The sequence below is a fragment of the Neofelis nebulosa genome, chromosome 3 (genome assembly GCF_028018385.1).
Source record: "Neofelis nebulosa isolate mNeoNeb1 chromosome 3, mNeoNeb1.pri, whole genome shotgun sequence".
NCBI lineage: Eukaryota > Metazoa > Chordata > Mammalia > Carnivora > Felidae > Neofelis > Neofelis nebulosa.
Window position 1 is genome coordinate 206,083,720 of NC_080784.1, and position 17,620 is coordinate 206,101,339.

The 17,620-nt window shown below is 45.1% G+C and overlaps 1 protein-coding gene across 1 annotated transcript in view; it reads left to right on the forward strand.

The window, feature by feature from the left end:
* Nucleotides 1-17,620, forward strand: part of POLN (DNA polymerase nu) — a 154,586-nt gene that overhangs the window by 47,384 nt on the left and 89,582 nt on the right. The window contains 5 exon segments of the mRNA XM_058723346.1: nucleotides 3,642-3,730; nucleotides 3,961-4,069; nucleotides 10,469-10,525; nucleotides 11,351-11,404; nucleotides 12,083-12,148. Of these exon segments, the coding sequence (XP_058579329.1) occupies nucleotides 3,642-3,730; nucleotides 3,961-4,069; nucleotides 10,469-10,525; nucleotides 11,351-11,404; nucleotides 12,083-12,148 (375 nt within the window).

Sequence of the window (17,620 nt, forward strand, 5' to 3'; positions counted from 1 at the left end):
AAATGTTTAAGAATTTTTATGTGCTAGTATCTTTTGTCTGCCTTCTCGTAAAGAAAGATATTCTTCTGTGTTTTCTGATATAAGCTGTATTATTATTTTTTAATGTTTATTTATTTTTGAGAGAGAGAACATGTGCACAAGTGGAGGAAGGGCAGCAAGAGGGCAGGACAGAGGATCCCAAGCGGGCTCCATGCTGACAACCAAGAGCCAAGAACATGAAGCAGGGCTCAAACTCATGAACTGCGAGATGATGACCAGAACCCAAGTCGGATGCTTAACTGACTGAGCCGCCCAGGCGCCCTGTAAGCTGTATTATTTTAAGCTACCATCCATTTCATGTTAATTTTTCTTTTTTAAAATTTTTTTTTTCAACGTTTTTTTATTTATTTTTGGGACAGAGAGAGACAGAGCATGAACGGGGGAGGGGCAGAGAGAGAGGGAGACACAGAATCGGAAACAGGCTCCAGGCTCCGAGCCATCAGCCCAGAGCCTGACGCGGGGCTCGAACTCACGGACCGCGAGATCGTGACCTGGCTGAAGTCGGACGCTTAACCGACTGCGCCACCCAGGCGCCCCTCATGTTAATTTTTCTATATGATATTAAGCATGGTTAAGATTTCTTCCCAAGTTAGGGGCACCTGGGTGGCTCAGTCGGTTGAGTGTCTGACTTCGGCTCAGGTCATGATCTCATGGCTCGTGAGTTTGAGCCCCGCATCGGGCTCTGTGCTGACAGAACCTGGAGCCTGCTTTGGATTCTGTGTCTCCCTCTCTCTCTGCCCCTCCCCCACTCACGCTCTCTCTCTGTCTCTCTCAAAAATAAACATAAAAAAAAATAAAAAAAAAAAAAGATTTCTTCCCAAGTTGATTTCCATTTACTTCAGCATAACTTATTAAAAGTGCCATTGTTTCCTTACTGAATTACAGTAATGTCTGTGTCATAAATCAGATCACTGTTGTCAAAAGTTCAGAAAAAAAACTGGGGCGCCTGGGTGGCGCAGTGGGTTAAGCGTCCGACTTCAGCCAGGTCACGATCTCGCGGTCCGGTCCGTGAGTTCGAGCCCCGCGTCAGGCTCTGGGCTGATGGCTCGGAGCCTGGAGCCTGTTTCCGATTCTGTGTCTCCCTCTCTCTCTGTCCCTCCCCCGTTCATGCTCTGTCTCTCTCTGTCCCAAAAATAAAAATAAAAAACGTTGAAAAAAAAAAATTTAAAAAAAAAGTTCAGAAAAAAACAAAAGTAAAACCAGTGGAACGCTGAAGTAGTAATTAATAAAACTGTATTGTGCACACACCAAAGAGACAGTTTACAAACCAGGATCACTCAAACTGAGAAGTGGAATGAGGCTTAGATGTAAATTGTCATAAAACAGATTATATGGTGTGGAGGCCGTGACTGCTTATTCTTCACACTCATTGATTACAGTATTAGAATTTCTTAAGTGAAAGGGAATTCATTAGTAGTTATCTCATATCAATTTGGGGGCACAATTTGAGATTCGCTTATGATTTTCAGAGGCACAAGCAAGAAGCATTCCAGATCAAGTTGGCCTTACTTATCTTGCAAAATCAATTAAATTAAGCTTTGTTTGTATGACTAAACTGGTTTTGTCTGCTCAGGGAATTTTCAAGTCTGGTCTCCACTTGTATTTGATTTTAGCACTGTGTAATGTGGATCTTCTTCTGGACTCTGTTCTGTTCCACAGGTTTATTTGGCCATCCTTGTGTGAATACTCCCCTGCCTTAGTTAATTTAGCTTTGATATCCTATTGTATGTCTTTCGTACTTACAGTCTGTCTTGCCATATAAAATTCTATCATCTGCTTTTTTAAACACCTGCTGGGATTTTGATTGTATTCTCATGTGTATGACAAAGGACTCATACGCAGACTCTAATAGAGAACTCCTATCAATGAGAAAAAGCCAGGTGACATCATTTTTAAATGGGCTAAAATTTGAAATAATGAAAGATGTGTGCACCCCTACCCCCAAGGCCACACAGCCAGCACAGGTGTCTAGCTGAGCTCTGCCCACAGAAGTGGTGGACAGAGCACGTTTGCTTTGGAGTGGTTTGTCCTGTGGCAGCAGGTGACTGATCCAAGCTGGCCCCGCTTCCTCTCATGAACCGGGCACTTTCAGCTGCTGTTTTGCCTGCCCAGAGCCCAGCTGGGCTCTGGGCTCAGTTCTGCCTGCCGCTTTGTAGTTTATGTCTATTTCTGCTCCAAAGAAATGTTTATGTTTTGTTTTGTTTCTTTTAAGAAGCTGTCTGTCTGTTTTTCTCCGTTTATGTCTATTCGTTACTTCTTGTGCCTAACTGAACACAAGGAGTGCACCGACGTGCCAGTTATCTGTGCTGGTTTAACTGGAAGCTCCTGGTGGCTCTTAATTCTTGAGATCAAACAATTTGTTACTGGAGTTTTTCTTTCCTAAGGCGTGACTTATTCCTAAAGGGATCAATTATCTGTCTTTTAATGCTCTGCTCCTGGTTTTTCTTTTTATCATTTGTGTCTTTGACCACTGAGTTTGGGCATACTTTAACTGAAACTAGTGCCTATGGCTTCTTTTTGCTTAGATACTGTTGTTTTGTATATGCATGTCCTACTTCTAACTTCTCTGGACCCTGTTTGTGAGCTTCTTTCAGAATTCCAGTCTAAAGCCCACCCTTGTCAATAAAGAATAGAATGCAGACAACATTTCACCGGGACTGGTTGGTTTAGCCTCCACTCTTTGCTTTCTTTTCTCTCTCTTTTTTTTAAGGATTGCCAATTTTATTTATTTACTTACTTACTTACTTATTTATTTATTTATTTATTTATTTATTTATTTATTTTTGAGAGAGAGAGAGCACAGTGAGGGTGAGGGACAGAGGGAGAGGGAGAGACTCTTAATCAGGCTCCATGTTCAGCACAGAGCATGATGCAGGGTCCGATCCCATGACCCTGGGATCTTGAGCTGACCTGAAGCCAAGAGTCAGATGCTTAACCCACTGAGCTACCCAGGTGCCCTCTGTTTTTTTAATAATTAAAAATGTTGAAGCCCTGGCTGCCTTCTACTTTTCTTCTGACTGAAATGGCAAGGGGGCAAGCCGTTTATAATCTCAGCACTCAGCACTGTATCACCGTGTCGTAGGACATGGTTAGACTTTCTTCGCTTGGATGGCCCATGCCTCCCGCCCCTCAAGCCGGGCTGTGTCCCGCATGGCTGGGCGTGGTTGTTCTGAGGAGCTCAGTGGTGTCCTTGTGGCTGCCCTGCTAGGAGAGAGGGCCCTATCGTGTCCTCACTCTGGTCACCAGGCAGTTTGGTCCTGCCTCTTCTGCCTTGGGATATTTTGGATGTTCCGAAGTTTACAGTACATTGCTAGATCCCTCTTCAGGTAGTAACACTCCTGGAGAACGCAGTCTTCCCCGCCCCTACTTTGGTGTCTTGTTTCCTATTGTGTTTCTTTCACTTTGCTTCCTGAGGTTTGGGAGAGAATGATTCTAAGAGCCTGAGTTTCCACCATGAGTCAAAATATGTGCTTTTAATGTCCATTTTGGTAAGTTGTAGGTTAGTTTTTATTTTTATAAGAGCTTTTGTTGGGAATTGCTTGATGAACAAAATAAATCTTAAATTGTGAAAATATTAATGAGATTGTTTATCACATTCACAGTCTCGTCTCAAGGAATCAGAGCAGGAAGCTCATTTTGTGGCAGGAGAACAGTTTCTTAAAACGAGTAATAATCAGCTTCGAGAGGTAAAGCTAATTTTTTTTAATAAAATATACTTCTTAGGAGTTAAAGGGAGACAAGACTATTTTATGTTGATTATCTGGACAGTAGGTGAGCTGTCCGTGTTTTCTCACGCTGAGATTCATTCCTTCAAACTCCTGTAAATTCAAGGAAAGCAGGAGGGCAGACTGGAGGCCTGTGGCAATGGCGCGCATGTGTCTTCCGGGCTGTGGCAGCCATGTTCTCTTTCTCAAATCCAAGACCCGCTCGCTCACCACGTGTCCCTGCTTTTGTTAAAGACATGCTGAGTCCCAGGGACCCTCTTCCTAGAACAGGGCCGCGGGGACTCCCGTCCACGTCAGAGGCCGTGGTGAGGTTCCAAAATTGTCCCCTTGCTTTCGGAAACGATAGCGTGTGCTACACCGCGCGTGAATCACCCTCGGGCCTCCTGCGCCCCCTGCAGCGGGCCAAGCAGCAGTGACCCCCACGAGGTGCCCCCCCACAAGGCTGCCCTCCTCATACGAGCCGTGGAGAAAGAGGCAGATGGTACGGTTTTCCAGAAGCTATGAAGTGGCTTCATTTTCTGCAAAGGACAATTTGGTGGAGTTTTGTTCTAAAAACAAATTCTTGACAATCCAGTCGCAGCCTCTTTGTTTCACGGCCCTGCCAGAAGCTAGAAACAGAAAGGTCATCGGTCTTCTTCCCTAGATTTATTTTAGAAAGTTTGAGCCGCCGTCCCCTGCCCGCCCCCTCACCCCCAGGAGCCTGTTTCTCAAAGGACAGGGAAGAGTGACATTCTCCTTTATCCGAGCGCCGAGTGTAAGTGGATGCTCAGCGTCCAGTTAGTGCTGTCGGGTCCATAGGAGGTGGACTCGTGTTGCTGTGGTGAGGACCAGCCGTGGGGGCTGTTTATGCTTCCTGTGCGCCACCCCCCCCCCCCCAATGCACGTTACTACCCCAGCACTGCACGTTCTGCACCTTTAGAGCATCCCCACCTGCGGGCCTCAGTAGCTCAGGCAGCAGTGCTCAAGGGAATCACGGCCGCCTGCAGTGACCGGAATCTGCCCTCTTCCACCTTGGCGGACGCCTGCCCTCCCCGTGTCCTTGTGAGCCAGCGGTGGGTGGGGCGGGGCCAGTGCAGGCAGCCACCACACCGACCCGCACAGCTGGGGCAGATTACTTGACCACTCTGTGCCTCAGTTTCCTGATGTGTAAAAGGACAGTAATAGTCCTTTCCCTACAACGATCTTGTGGGCGTTCAAGGTAAAACAGTATTTAGGACCATGCCTGACACATGAACTCTCAAAAACTAACAAGTACTGCCTGTAATTCTTAGCTACTTCATCCAGAAACCTACGAGTCTTCTTTGACCTTCTTCCCCACAACAAGCCTTACAGTCTCTACCCGCAAACATAGGTCTTGAGTCTGTCTGCTTCCCTCATCTTCACTGTCACCGCCTGGTCCTCTCCCACTGATGCTCTTGCACAGCCCCCAAGGGCTTCTGCTCTTACTCTGCTGGTTAGTTAGTCCTCATGTCCAGGCAGAGCAATCTTTTGCAGCATTAGAAAAATCACGTGATTCCCCTGGCGTATATTCCAGGGGCTTCCCGTGACACTTAGATTAAAACTCAAGCCCTCTGGTGTGTCCCCAGGCCCATGGATCTGGCCCTGTCCCTTGTCTGGCCTCCTACGCCCCTACCCTGACCCCCCGCACCCCGTGAGCACCCTCGCTCTTCACAGGTTTCTGCCCAGGCTCTTTCTTGGTCTAGAGACTCTTCTGGATTTTGCACAGTGGCTTCTGATTGTTGGCCTAAGTATTGCTTTCAGAGAGACCTCCCCTGGCCACACAGACAGCAGTAAGGTCCCCGGCGCAACAGTGTCTTCACCCAGATTCTTTTCTGCATCTCAAGTTGTCTTAGTTCCTGGTTTGCTTATCACTCTAGGATGTAGGCTGCACAAGTCACAGCTCTGTGTTGACTTGTTCAAGTCCCCAGAGCCGAGTGGCCAGAAGCGGCACCTGGTGGGGCTGCACCAAATATCTGTCGTTTGTTCATGGGGACCCGGCACAGCAAGGGTCGGACCCATCCTATGGGAGAGGCCCCAGCACGGACTTCACCCCTGCAGGGCAGAAGGGGGCACCGTGCCCTTAAGTTGGAGCAGTGGCGGAACCTGGAAAAGCCACACCCTTCCGCTTGTGTAGAGCTGAGGGTCCCAGGACGGATCTACTCTCTGTCCTGACACCAGCTGGCAGTGCTGCCCTTCCCTCTGTGGCTCCCGGGAGCTTCCAGAAAACCAGCGACGCAACGATGAGAACGGAGACGGAACTCTCTTCTGGTGCGGATGGGCTTCCTGTTGACGGAATTAACACCACAACCCGTATGACTTTTCACAAAGACATGATCCATGTAAATCGTATTGTTAGCCTTACTCCCTTATTTAACTGAGCAAGTCTTACTATTCTGTGCATTAAAAAAAAAAACTAACCTGAACTAGAGAGCACATGTAGACAGTTCTGAATTCAAAATTAAGGCAAATCTCTACTTTCCTTCACCCTGTTCCCCTCCTTGTGGAGAAAGATGTGGACTTCAGGTAAAAAGTATAGCCCAGAACAGTTCAAGGAAGGGCACAACTGTGATCTTAGATATGGTTTTATTAGACTTTATATTTTATTTCACAATTTTACTATGAAAGAAGGTACAGAGGAGTTTCATATACCACCTGCCTCCCATGTGCACCACCTCCCCCACTGTCAGCGCCCCTGCCAGTGGGACCGTTTGTTATAATCAGCGAGCCTTCACTGACACATTATTGTCACCCAGAGTCCACGGTTGATCTCAGCGGTCACCCTTGGTGGTGTACATTCTGTGGGTTTGGACAAATGTATCATGACAGGTGTCCATTATTATGGTCTCATGCAGAATGGTTTCACTGCCCTAGAAAATCTTCTGTGCTCCTCCTGTACCTCCCTTCCTTTCCTCCTTTCATCCCAATATTTTCACTATCTTCATAGTTTTGCCTTTTCCAGAATGTCCCATAGATGATCACACAGTGTGCAGCCTTTTCAGACTGGCTTCTTGCCCTCAGTCATGTGGGTCCACACTTCCTCCAGGTCTCTTTCTGGCTTGATGGCTTGTTTCTTTTTAGTGCTGAATAATATTCCACCATCTAGATGGACCACAGTTTATTACTCATTCACCTACCGAAGGACATCTTGGTTGCTTCTTAGTTTTGGCGATGAGCTGCTATAAACATCTACGTACAGGTTTTTGTGTAGATGTAAATTTTCAGCTCCTTTGGCTTAACACTAAGCATGATTGCTGGATCATATGGTGAGAGTATATTGTTTTGTAAGAAACTGCCAAACTGTCTTCCAAAGTGGCTGCACCATTTTGCGTTCCCACCGCCATGAACAGCGGTTCCTGCTTCCTCACCAGCGTGTGGTGGGGTCGGTGCTTTGGAGTCTGTCCATTCTAACAGGTGTTAGCTATGTTCTAAAAAGTCTACTCTCCTAGCTGGTTGGAGAAGGGAAAAATCTCATTAATAGGCTGTCACTGTGGGATGTAGTGGGGACTGAAGTCTCAGTGGTCTAAGTGACATCTGTGAAGATGGAGCAAAGCAGACGAATTTTCTGAGCTTTTTTAGAGCAGAAAGGAACTCTGTGATGTGCATCCATGTGAGTGTCAACAGAAGACTGTGGGCGTAGCTCCTAGTTTTCTTAGTTGTGCCCATGAGCAGATAGAGATGGCCACTACTCGGAGAAAACTGGGAGAGGAACAGCTTACTGGGGGAGTCCAACATTCACCCTCTGATGTGTTAAGACAGAGTTGTTCACAAGACACTCGAGACAGAGATATCATGTGAGCAGTTGGGTGGATGTAGTGTCATGCTGGAGATGCATACTTGGAAGTGCTCAGCTGATATTTATTGAAGTTACCCTGGGATGGTGGTCCCCTACCCTGGTCGGAGCTTTGGAAAAACCGTCATGCCCAGGTTGATGACTGACCCACAGAATCTTGCCGTGGGCTGGACAGCCCAGGCCCAGCCATGTCTTTGAAGCCCCCTGACTGATTCTCATGAGCCAGCCAACATTGATAACCACAGAACCGAACACTGGGAACTGATGTTTAGAGGTCAGGGAAAGAGGAGGTGCCAGCAAGAGGCTACGGGGTGGCTGCTGAGAGAAGGGAGCTGAGAAGAATGCGCTGTCAGGAGCCAACGCAGGGAGTGTGTGATAAAGCTCCCGGGGTGGCGGGTGGCTGCGGCGCTGCCTCTGATCTCCAACCAGCGCTGGTGGGGCTTTGTCCAAAGTTTTAGGAGATCAAATACTTAATTCTTTTCAAGTGTTCTCAGACAGCTCAAGTAGAGATATACAGGGAGACTGTGGTTAGAAAGTTATTTTGTGGGTAGGGTATCAGGATAAGGAGAGTCAGTTGATCTTAAGCAATTTTCTTGGCTAAGTGTTTTCATAATACTTTCATCCCCCGAGGGATAGCTTTTCTAAGAAAACAATAATTCTGGATTATACTGAGGTAGGGTGCCTCCGCCTGGGCAGTGCCTACTCCCACAACCCCAGTGCTGGCTCTCCAGTTTCTGATTCTGTGGTTAACCAAGGCTCCTGTGTCCTTAGTCTTTATTCAAACAGACAGTGATGCAACTCTGTGCCTTACACTATTACGTTAGACTTATATCATCAGTTCCCCCGCACACCTGATTTATAGATTCAGAACAACCTTAATTAAAACGCTACCAAGAGTTTTTTTGTAGAAACCGGCAAACTGATTCCCAAATTTACATGGAAATGCAAAACACTAAGAGCCAATGTGATCTTGAGAAGATCTGGAGGATCTTAGTTTGTTGGACATCAAGACTAATCCTAAATCGGGGCACCTGGATGGCTCAGTCAGTTAAGCATCTAGCTTTGACTAAGGTCATCATCTCATGGTTCGTGAGTTTAAGCCCAGCGTCGGGCTCTGTGCTGACAGCTCAGAGCCTGGACACTACTTTGGATTCTGTCTCCCTCTCTCTCTGTCTCTCTCTCAAAAATAAACATTTAAAAAAAATAATAAAAGATTAATCCTAAATCAATAGGGATTACTGGGGTCTAAGTAGGGCAGTGTCCTGTTGATTCGAACATAAACAAATAGACCAATGGACCCAGGATGGGGAGACCACACGTGGGTATGAAACACACAGTGTCCGAGAGGATGGCTCTGCAAAGCAATGAGTAAGGACAGCTCACTACATCCCACAAAAATAAATTCCAAGTGAATTGTATATATAAATATAAAAAGCAAGACAATCAAGACTATAGAAGATACCATAAGGGAATATCCTCAGACCTTGAGGTAGGTAAACGTTCTTAAACAGGACACAAAATGTATCAACCATAAAGGAAAAGATTGATAAATTGCACAATAGTAAACCTCTGTTTATGAAGAGATGTCATTAAACAAGTAAAAAAAAAAGCAAGTCGCAGAGGGATAGAAGGTATTTCCAATAAATATAACTGGCTAAAGAAAACCCTATCCGGAATAACAAATTCCTACAAATCAAAAAAAAAAAAAAAAAAAAAAAAAAGACACACAAACCAATTTTTTAAATGGGCAAAAGACATGAACAGGGGTTTAATGAAAGAAGATACATAATTAGTCAATAAATATGTGAATACTGTCCAGCTTTATTAGTCATTGGGGAAATATACATTAGAACTACTGTGTGATATCACTTCACATTTACCAGAATGGCCAAATTAAGGCCTAGGGCAACATGTGTTGGCAAAGATGTGGAGCAGTTGGAATGTTTACATGTTGCTGATGAGGTAAAAATTGGTGCCTTGACTTTGGAGAACCGGCTGGTGTTCCCTCTGCTACAGTTGGCCCTTCAATTCCATTCCTCTCTGTGTTTATATGCAACACAGCTGTGGACATATGGTAACCAAAACCCATCACCAGAATGTTCACAGCAGCACTGTTCATCATAGCTCATAAACAACCCGCTGATGTCCATCAAGGATAAAATATAATTGTCCTCCACTCAAAACAATTGAATGCAGGAGTATAAGTAAATGAAATGCTGCTTCAGACAATGTATAGATGAACCTTAAAACAAAAGCCACACACAAAGAGTGCCCATTCTATTCCATTGATATGATGTTCAAAAACTGGGAAAAGTGGCCTTGATGGTGGAGGTCAGGATGCTGGTTACCTGTGGGGGAGGGGCAGGAGCCTGGGGTGAATCTCGAGTGTTTCATCTGGGTAGTAGCACCCAAGTGTGTTCACTTTGTGAAACTGAACAAACCATATTCTTATGATCTTGTCCTGTGTGTAATATTTTGACCTTTTAAAATTAGTTTTAAAATCCATAATCCTCTTCTGGTGTTACCTCCCTGACATTATGCCCAGATAACTGTGATGGAAATGTTGGGTGCTCCTAAACTATTGAGTTACAAGTTTGTAGGCATTTTCTTAATTTACTTTCCTATGTGGTATTTTACATACCCTAGATTTAGATTTCATGAATTTAAATCTCAGGAGAAATCTTATTTCCAAGCTTGTGTGAAGTGCCTTCAGCTCCCATATGGACAACAATGATTTTGTAAGGGATTTAGATTTAGACATTTGATAAAACTGAGTTTATTATGAATCTTCATTTTGGAAAATATAATCAATGCAGACCCTTTATTATTAGGACTTTCTCCAGCTGAAAATGTGTTCAAGATGTTAAAATTAAATGAGGGAATTACATTGGTGACATTTCTTCTCCTTTTTCAGTTAAATGCCCTGCAAGATCTTCATCCATTACCCAAGATAATTTTGGAATATAGGCAGGTAAGTTACCTTTCTAGGGAAGTGAGTTGGTGATGGAGGGGACAGAGGGCCCTGTGTCTGATAAGAGAAACCCAAAGTCATGGAAGTGGCCCTGGCAGAGCTCTGCAAGGAACAGGGCTTGTTTGAGCCCGCCTGTGCACGCACAGGCCTGGCCGAGCCCACGGCCAGCCTGCTGGAAGAAGAGCATGCGGACAGGAAGGGGACATGTGTTGTCCTCAGGGGTTTCCTGGTGGACTGGACTCTGCCAGTGTGGGGTGCGGGAGGCTCTCTCCAGGGCCTGGCGCGGTTCACAGCAGTCTGAGCACCTTGGCCGCCTTGTTCACTGATGCGTCCCCTTCCTCCTCAGCTGCCCGCGCGTCCCCTGCCCTGTATTCTCTGGTGTGCGTGACCCACATCCGTAACTTTGGCCACCGCAGTCTGTCATTCGCTGAGCCTGTGGCCTGCTGCCCTCCTGTGGGGTGGCAGCTTAGAGGACTTGGTCACAGCACCAAACGACCCTTTCTCCTCAAAGGGAAGGAACTACTGGAAGAGAACTAAGGGTACCATAAGGGACGCGGGAGGGTGGGTACTCAGAACGCTCCACTTATGTCTGCGACATTTCTGTGAAAAGAATGATTCCGGAAAAGGAGTAGGGTGTCGTCTTTCTCTGTGGGTCACTGTCCTTTAATTCTGGTACCACATCAGGCCTCTGCAGGGCCTCCCGGAGTCACTAGTGCCGACACAAGAGTGGCACATGCACAGCACCCTGGGAAACACTGCTCTGATGCTCGGTCCTATTCGGGTACTTCAGCGAGAACATGATTACTTTTGTCTTTTGTGACCCAGGTTCACAAGACCAAGTCAGCCTTTGTGGATGGATTACCAGCTCGCATGAAAAAGGTAACTGAAGCCGAAAGGGATACTGTGATTAGGAATACGGTTTCCGCATGGGTTCGGACACACACAGACTCCTTGAAATTTTAGTTAGCAATAAATAACCAAATATTCTTGAACTGTGAACCATGGTTTTGTTATCACTCAGGTCTCTTTATCGCCCAAGTTGACATGCCTTCAGCTCACGAACTGCATTTATGCGGAAGCTGTAGGGCTGACCACCATGTTCCCACCGGACACTGCACCTCTGTCCTGGGCTCACTTCGGGGAGACACTGTTGTTCTCGTTCACCCTGAGCAGCCCGCGGGCGGAGGCGCTCTGTGATGGTCCAAGGCTGCTCAGCAAGTGTCAGCCCCTGTCTGAGCCGCACGGCCCTCCTTGATCCACGCTGAGTCCCCGTGGTACATGGCCCTCCTCTCCCCGTGCACAGGGCTTTCAGGGACACAGAGACCCACATGTCCTGGTGCAGTTTCTGCACGGGTTAGGGGGAACCTCCTGTTTGTCCACAGCTTGCTGACATCAAGGGCCCATTCCGAGTTGGAGGTTTGGGGCCAGTGGCCTGTGGACTCCTGGAGGAGAGCAGTGAGTGTTGTGTGCTATAGGCAGACAGACTGAAGGGTCAGTGTGTTCTTGACTTCACGTGGTATTGTCAGAGCTGAAACTGATTCTTCTTGACTGATAAAGGGCTCCATTTCCTGTACGTGGAATCAGACAGGAACTGTGACTGGAAGACTTTCAGCGAGGCGCTCGGTAAGTGAACTTTCCTTCTTAGACACCAGTCTCCGTGCCTTGGAGCTGAGTTTGTGCCTATACGAGTGTTTGCCTGTGTACTTTCCCTTTCTAACGGGATCTGGTGTTGATAGATGTGTGTTACTCTCTTTATTCACTCAGCTGATACTTACTTAGCACCTACTATGTTTTGGGAACACATGGTCCCCACTGTCACGAAGTGTTGAGTCAGTGAGGAGTCCTTTCCATCCAGAGAGCCATGCGTGTGGGTGCTGAGGGCAAAAGGACACTTGGTTCCCACCGCCCCCTTCCTTGTTTTCAGATTTATATGGGATGGTGGCTTCTCATGTCCAGAAATGTGTTGAAAGATCTGATGCTCTGATGACCTCCTCCATTTCTTTGTTGTTGTTGAAGACTGTCTCTGATGAAAAAGCTATAAATGCCCTTGAATTTATGATGGAGCTTTAATAACACTCAAAGCAGTTAGCTTTTTAAATGGCTTTATATTTTTGAATTAAAGATGATTTATTACTAATTTGTCATTGCAGAACAGTTCCTAAAGTACAGAAATGTAAGAAACAAAAACAAAAAACTAATTAAAGTCACCTATTACTCCACCATACAGAATGAATGGTGCTTAACATTTTGGTGTCTATCCTTACTGACTTTTTGCTAAATAGACATGTTTATAAAATACTCTTTTTCGACCAAAATAAAACCACACTGTTCTTTTATACTTTTTAATTTTATTTACGATGTCTTGATATCATACACTAACACTGACCTGAATCTACATTTAGATTTAAACACCTGAATTATTTAGATATATGAATTAAATACATTAATTATTTAAATGTGCATTATAAAATATATATACATCTAAATGTATGTTCATGATAAAGGCGTTCAAATAGTGTGGACATTTCAGCACTTCCCTTTCCTCTCATGACATGCATGCAGCGCTCACGGCGGGTGGCCATGCGGGGCTGGGCGGGCTCACACCCCAGAGGAGCGGAGGCCGGCTCAGGACCCCCTGCTCGCTGGGCTTCCCACCCACCTAGGAGAGTCTTTCTTTGGACCCTCCACTTTAGAGACCTCTGCTGTGGTCTTCGCCCGGCCGACGCTAGAGTCTCCTCTGAGAGCAGGTGCCCGCCACACCTTTCTCTTCGCCTGCCGCTGCTGATCCAAGAGTGATTGAGGAATTGTACTGGGAAAGCGCGCTGCTTACGGGGGTCGTTGGCTTTTGCCCGCACAGGCTTGTAAGTTCCGATTTTCTATTACACTTGCAGATTAATCTGTTTCAGTGCTCCATCCTCTTCCAGAAATCTCCAGTGTCTCTGGTTTGTGGGCGGCACTCCACCCAGGTTTTCAGTGACGCTCCTGTTTTACTTATTTGCTTTCCGTTATTTCAACTGAAGTTTTGGAAAGAGAAGTTATCAACATAATGTGTGCATCAGGCCACTACCTTTAACTGGAATCCACATGGCCATTGCAGTGGCCGCCTGGCGCTCCCCTTCCTGGCTGTCCTCGGTGCCGGTTCAGATTGTTTTCAGTTGTAATTACTTCATACAGAGATGCCATGAGCACACTTGCATCTATGTTTTGGGTACATTTTTCTGATGATTTTCCATCACATACATTCCTAGAGAAGGAACCCCTGAGTCCAAGTACATGCTCATTTTTAGGGCTTTACTTTGTTAAGTTGTCCTCTGGAAAAAGTTGTTTTACGTTCCCATCAAACAACAGGTGAAATGCTTGGTCTCCTACATCCTTGCCAACACAAGGAGTTTCATTATGGTTACTATTTCCTGACTTGATTTTTGGATTCCTAGTCCTTTAACATGGAAGTGAGGCTGATGATATAAAGTGATTATTCTTCTCCGAATTGTCTGTTCACACCATTTGCCCATGTGTCTGGAGGTGGTATATTTTCCTAGAGGTATAGAAATTTTCTTTATAGAATAAAAATCAAACCATTTTAAAATGCTGAGTTATTTTTCTCCATTTTCTTTTGCCCTTTATTTCTTTTTAAATATATACTGTTTGCCGTACTTAAAATGGCTTTTTAGTGTGCAAACAATATATGATAATTCTAAATAATTCAAACAAATGAAAATACAAATAATGAAGTAAAGATCACCCGAAGCTCCACAGCCCCGCCAGCCACCATCGGCGTTTGGTGTTTATGTCTTCATGCCCACAGGCACGCATATTTACACATACGGGATTACATCAGCTTACATCGTCTGGCTGTGTTTGTCATAGACACTCCCTCGCCACACCCAAGCCCAGCACTGCCTCCATCCTTATGCCTGTAGTAGCCTGTGCTGGCACCCTAGCTGGTGCACATCCTTATTTCCCTCTAGACTTCTAGTAAAATCTCATACAGACTCGTGTAACTATACACATACGTGCAGAGGCATGCAGTGACCCTGTCATTGCTTATTTTCCAGAATTAGAATTCCCTTTTTTCTACCTCTTGATTTTCTCCCAGTAGTAGCTGGTGGAAGCCCAGCAGGTCATCTGACAAAGTCCTGCTTCACTGTGGCTAGTATGCTTCCTGCCGCCGCTGTGCTGGTGGACATGCGCCTCGCGTCCCATTCTCGCCTTCTAGAAGTAAAGCTGCAGTTAGCATTGTGCACACACGTCCTGGTGTGTTGCTACTTGTATTCTTGTGGGGTAGATCATCAGGTATAGAAGTACTGGGTCAAAGGATATTACGTTTTTATTTTTTTTAGTGTCGGTGTATTTATTTTGAGAGAGAGAGACAGAGAAGGAGGGGGAAGAGGCAGAGAGAGCGAGACAGAGAATCCCGACCAGGATCTTCTGTGGTGACTCTTCTCTGTACTGAAGGGTCCTCTTAGAAGGGCTTTCGTCAGCTGCACGGTTATTTAAAGACTCACCTGTTTTCTTATGGAACCTCTGTGCTTTCCTTTTTTCCACATATAGATCTGAACCCAGCTGTGTATTATTTAACCAGACACCATGTAACCTACATGATGGTGCCCCAAAATGGCGAGAGCTTGAATTGCATTCTTTGGTTTAAAGTGCACAGAGTACACTTAATATTTTTTAAAAATCAGATTCGGGTGCCCAGCTGGCTCAGTCGGTGAAGCATGTGACTCTTGATCTCAGGGATGTGAGTTTGAACCCCATGTTGGGTATGGAGATTACATAAAGGTAAAATCTTGGGGGAAAAAAGTAATAAATCAGATTATAACTATTTTTTACCATTTCCAGAGAGTGAGTTTCTCACCACACACAGCTCCTGTGAGAGAGTCCTTGTTCCCAACTGCCCGCTGAAATGCCTCACCACCCATTTTGTGTTCTGCTTCATGTTCTTTCTGACAGTAGGAGAATGTAAAATGTTTTTGTCTTTCCCATGCCTTAACGTTTCGTGAAGCATTATAGGTTATGGTTTGTTTAAGAACTGTTTGAGAAGGGTTGATTGAATTGATTACCTTCAGTATCAGTAATATATATGATAAATATGTTAGAACATTTTTGTAATAGCTGCTTTGAAGTCCCTGTCAGGTAATGCCAACATCTGCATCATCTTGTTGTTGGTGTGTTTTGACGGTCTTTTCACACGTGATCTGAGATTTTCCTGCTTCTTCACGTCCGGTAATTTTTGGTTGTATCCCAGACATTTTGAAGGCTGTCTGATGAGTCTTGGTCTTGTTTAGAAACCCCATTGAAAGGTTCATAGTTTTGTTTCGCAGGCATTCACCCTGGGCAGGTTCAGGTTGAGAGTTGTGACCTGCTTTCCAAGAGCTGTGATATCAGTGTGTGTTCAGTTTCCAAGACCTTTGCAGTGCTATCCACATAGTCCCGATAACGGCCATCCAGGGGCCAGCCTGGGGATCCAGCCATGGTTTATCTGTTGGTTCAGTTCTCAAAGTCTTTGATATACTGTTGAGGATGATATCTACACGTGTGCAGCTTGAGGCTGAACCCAGTGGTTTATAAGTAATGCTATGGTGTCCTTTTCCCACGGTCCTCCTTCTCCGTGGTCTCCCTAGTTAATTTCTGGTTCTTTGGCACTCCCTTCAGCCAAAACTGGAGGCTTTTATAATCTTATTCTGCTGCTCACTTCATGCCACTGGCCCTATGACTGGGACCAAGAAGAAGAAATGATGACTTTATTGCCTATTGGGTAGGGCTTCAAATTCTGATCTGCTTCTCCAGTCTGCCTGCAGCTATTAATTTATCAAACCTTCAAATTGCTGCCCTATGCATCCTGTCCAAGCTCTGCAGCTGTATTCAGTAGCAGTGTGCTTACGGTATCTTACCAGGAATACACCTCCATCTTTTAACAGCTTTACTTAGAGGTAGTTGGCGTACAACAAATTTCACATATTACAAACAGTTTGATAAGTTTTGATGTATGTATATGACCATGAAAGCACCATCACGATCAACACATCCAATGACCGTATCCATGACCCCCAAAAGTACCCTCGTGTCCCTTTGTAATTTCCCCTCCTCCCATCCCGACCTTCACCCATGTCCTCAGGCAACTGCTGGCTTGCTTTTTGTTACTATAGATTAGTTTGCATTTTCTGGACATTTATATAAGTGGAGTCACATGGTCTATATTCTTTTTCGTCTGGTGGTTTCTTTCACTCTGCATTCTTTTGAGATCAGCCATGTTATTCTGTATTTCAGTAGCTCCTCCCTTTTTCTTGCTGAGTAGTATTTCATCGAATCTGAGCACTAGCTTGTACATTCACCTGTTGATCAAGATTTGAGCTGTTTCCAGTTTTAAGTTCTTATCTAGTTTGGGTTATTACTGTGCACACTCGTGTATAGTCCTTGTGTGGACATAGAGTTTCTTTTCTCTTGGAGGGGTGGAACAGCTGGGTCATACGGTAGGTGTCTGTTTTACTTTGTAAGAAACTGCCTGCCAGAATGTTTTCCAAAGTGGTGGCACCATTTCCCGTTCCCACCAGCCATGTGAGAGTTCTGTTTCCTTCATGTCCCTCCCGGACTCGGCACGGTCAGTCTGCTTGATTTCAGCCATTCTCAAGTGGTGGTGTGTCAATGTGATTTTAATCACCTGGCCCTAATGACTGGATGTTAACCAGTCTCCCATGTGTTTATTTGGCATTTATTTTTCTTGTTCAAGAAGCATCTAGTGAAATCCTCTGCATGTCTTTTAGGGATTGCGACTTTCTTATCATTGAGTTTTGAAGGTTCTTTATATATTCCAGATACGAAGGCATTCTCAGATACATACTTTGCAAATTATTTTCAGTCTGTGCTTTGTCTTTTCATTCTTTGGACACTGTCTTTTGAAGAACAGAAGTTTTGCATTTTAACAAACTCTGATTTTTCAGTGTATTTTTGTATGGATCATGTGTTCACTGTTGCATCTCATAAATCTTTGTCTAAACCAAGATCAAGATTTTACCCCATTTCCTTCTAGAAGTTTTAGTTTCTGGTTTCACATTTAGATATATATGACTCATTTGGTGTCATGCGAATAAGAAA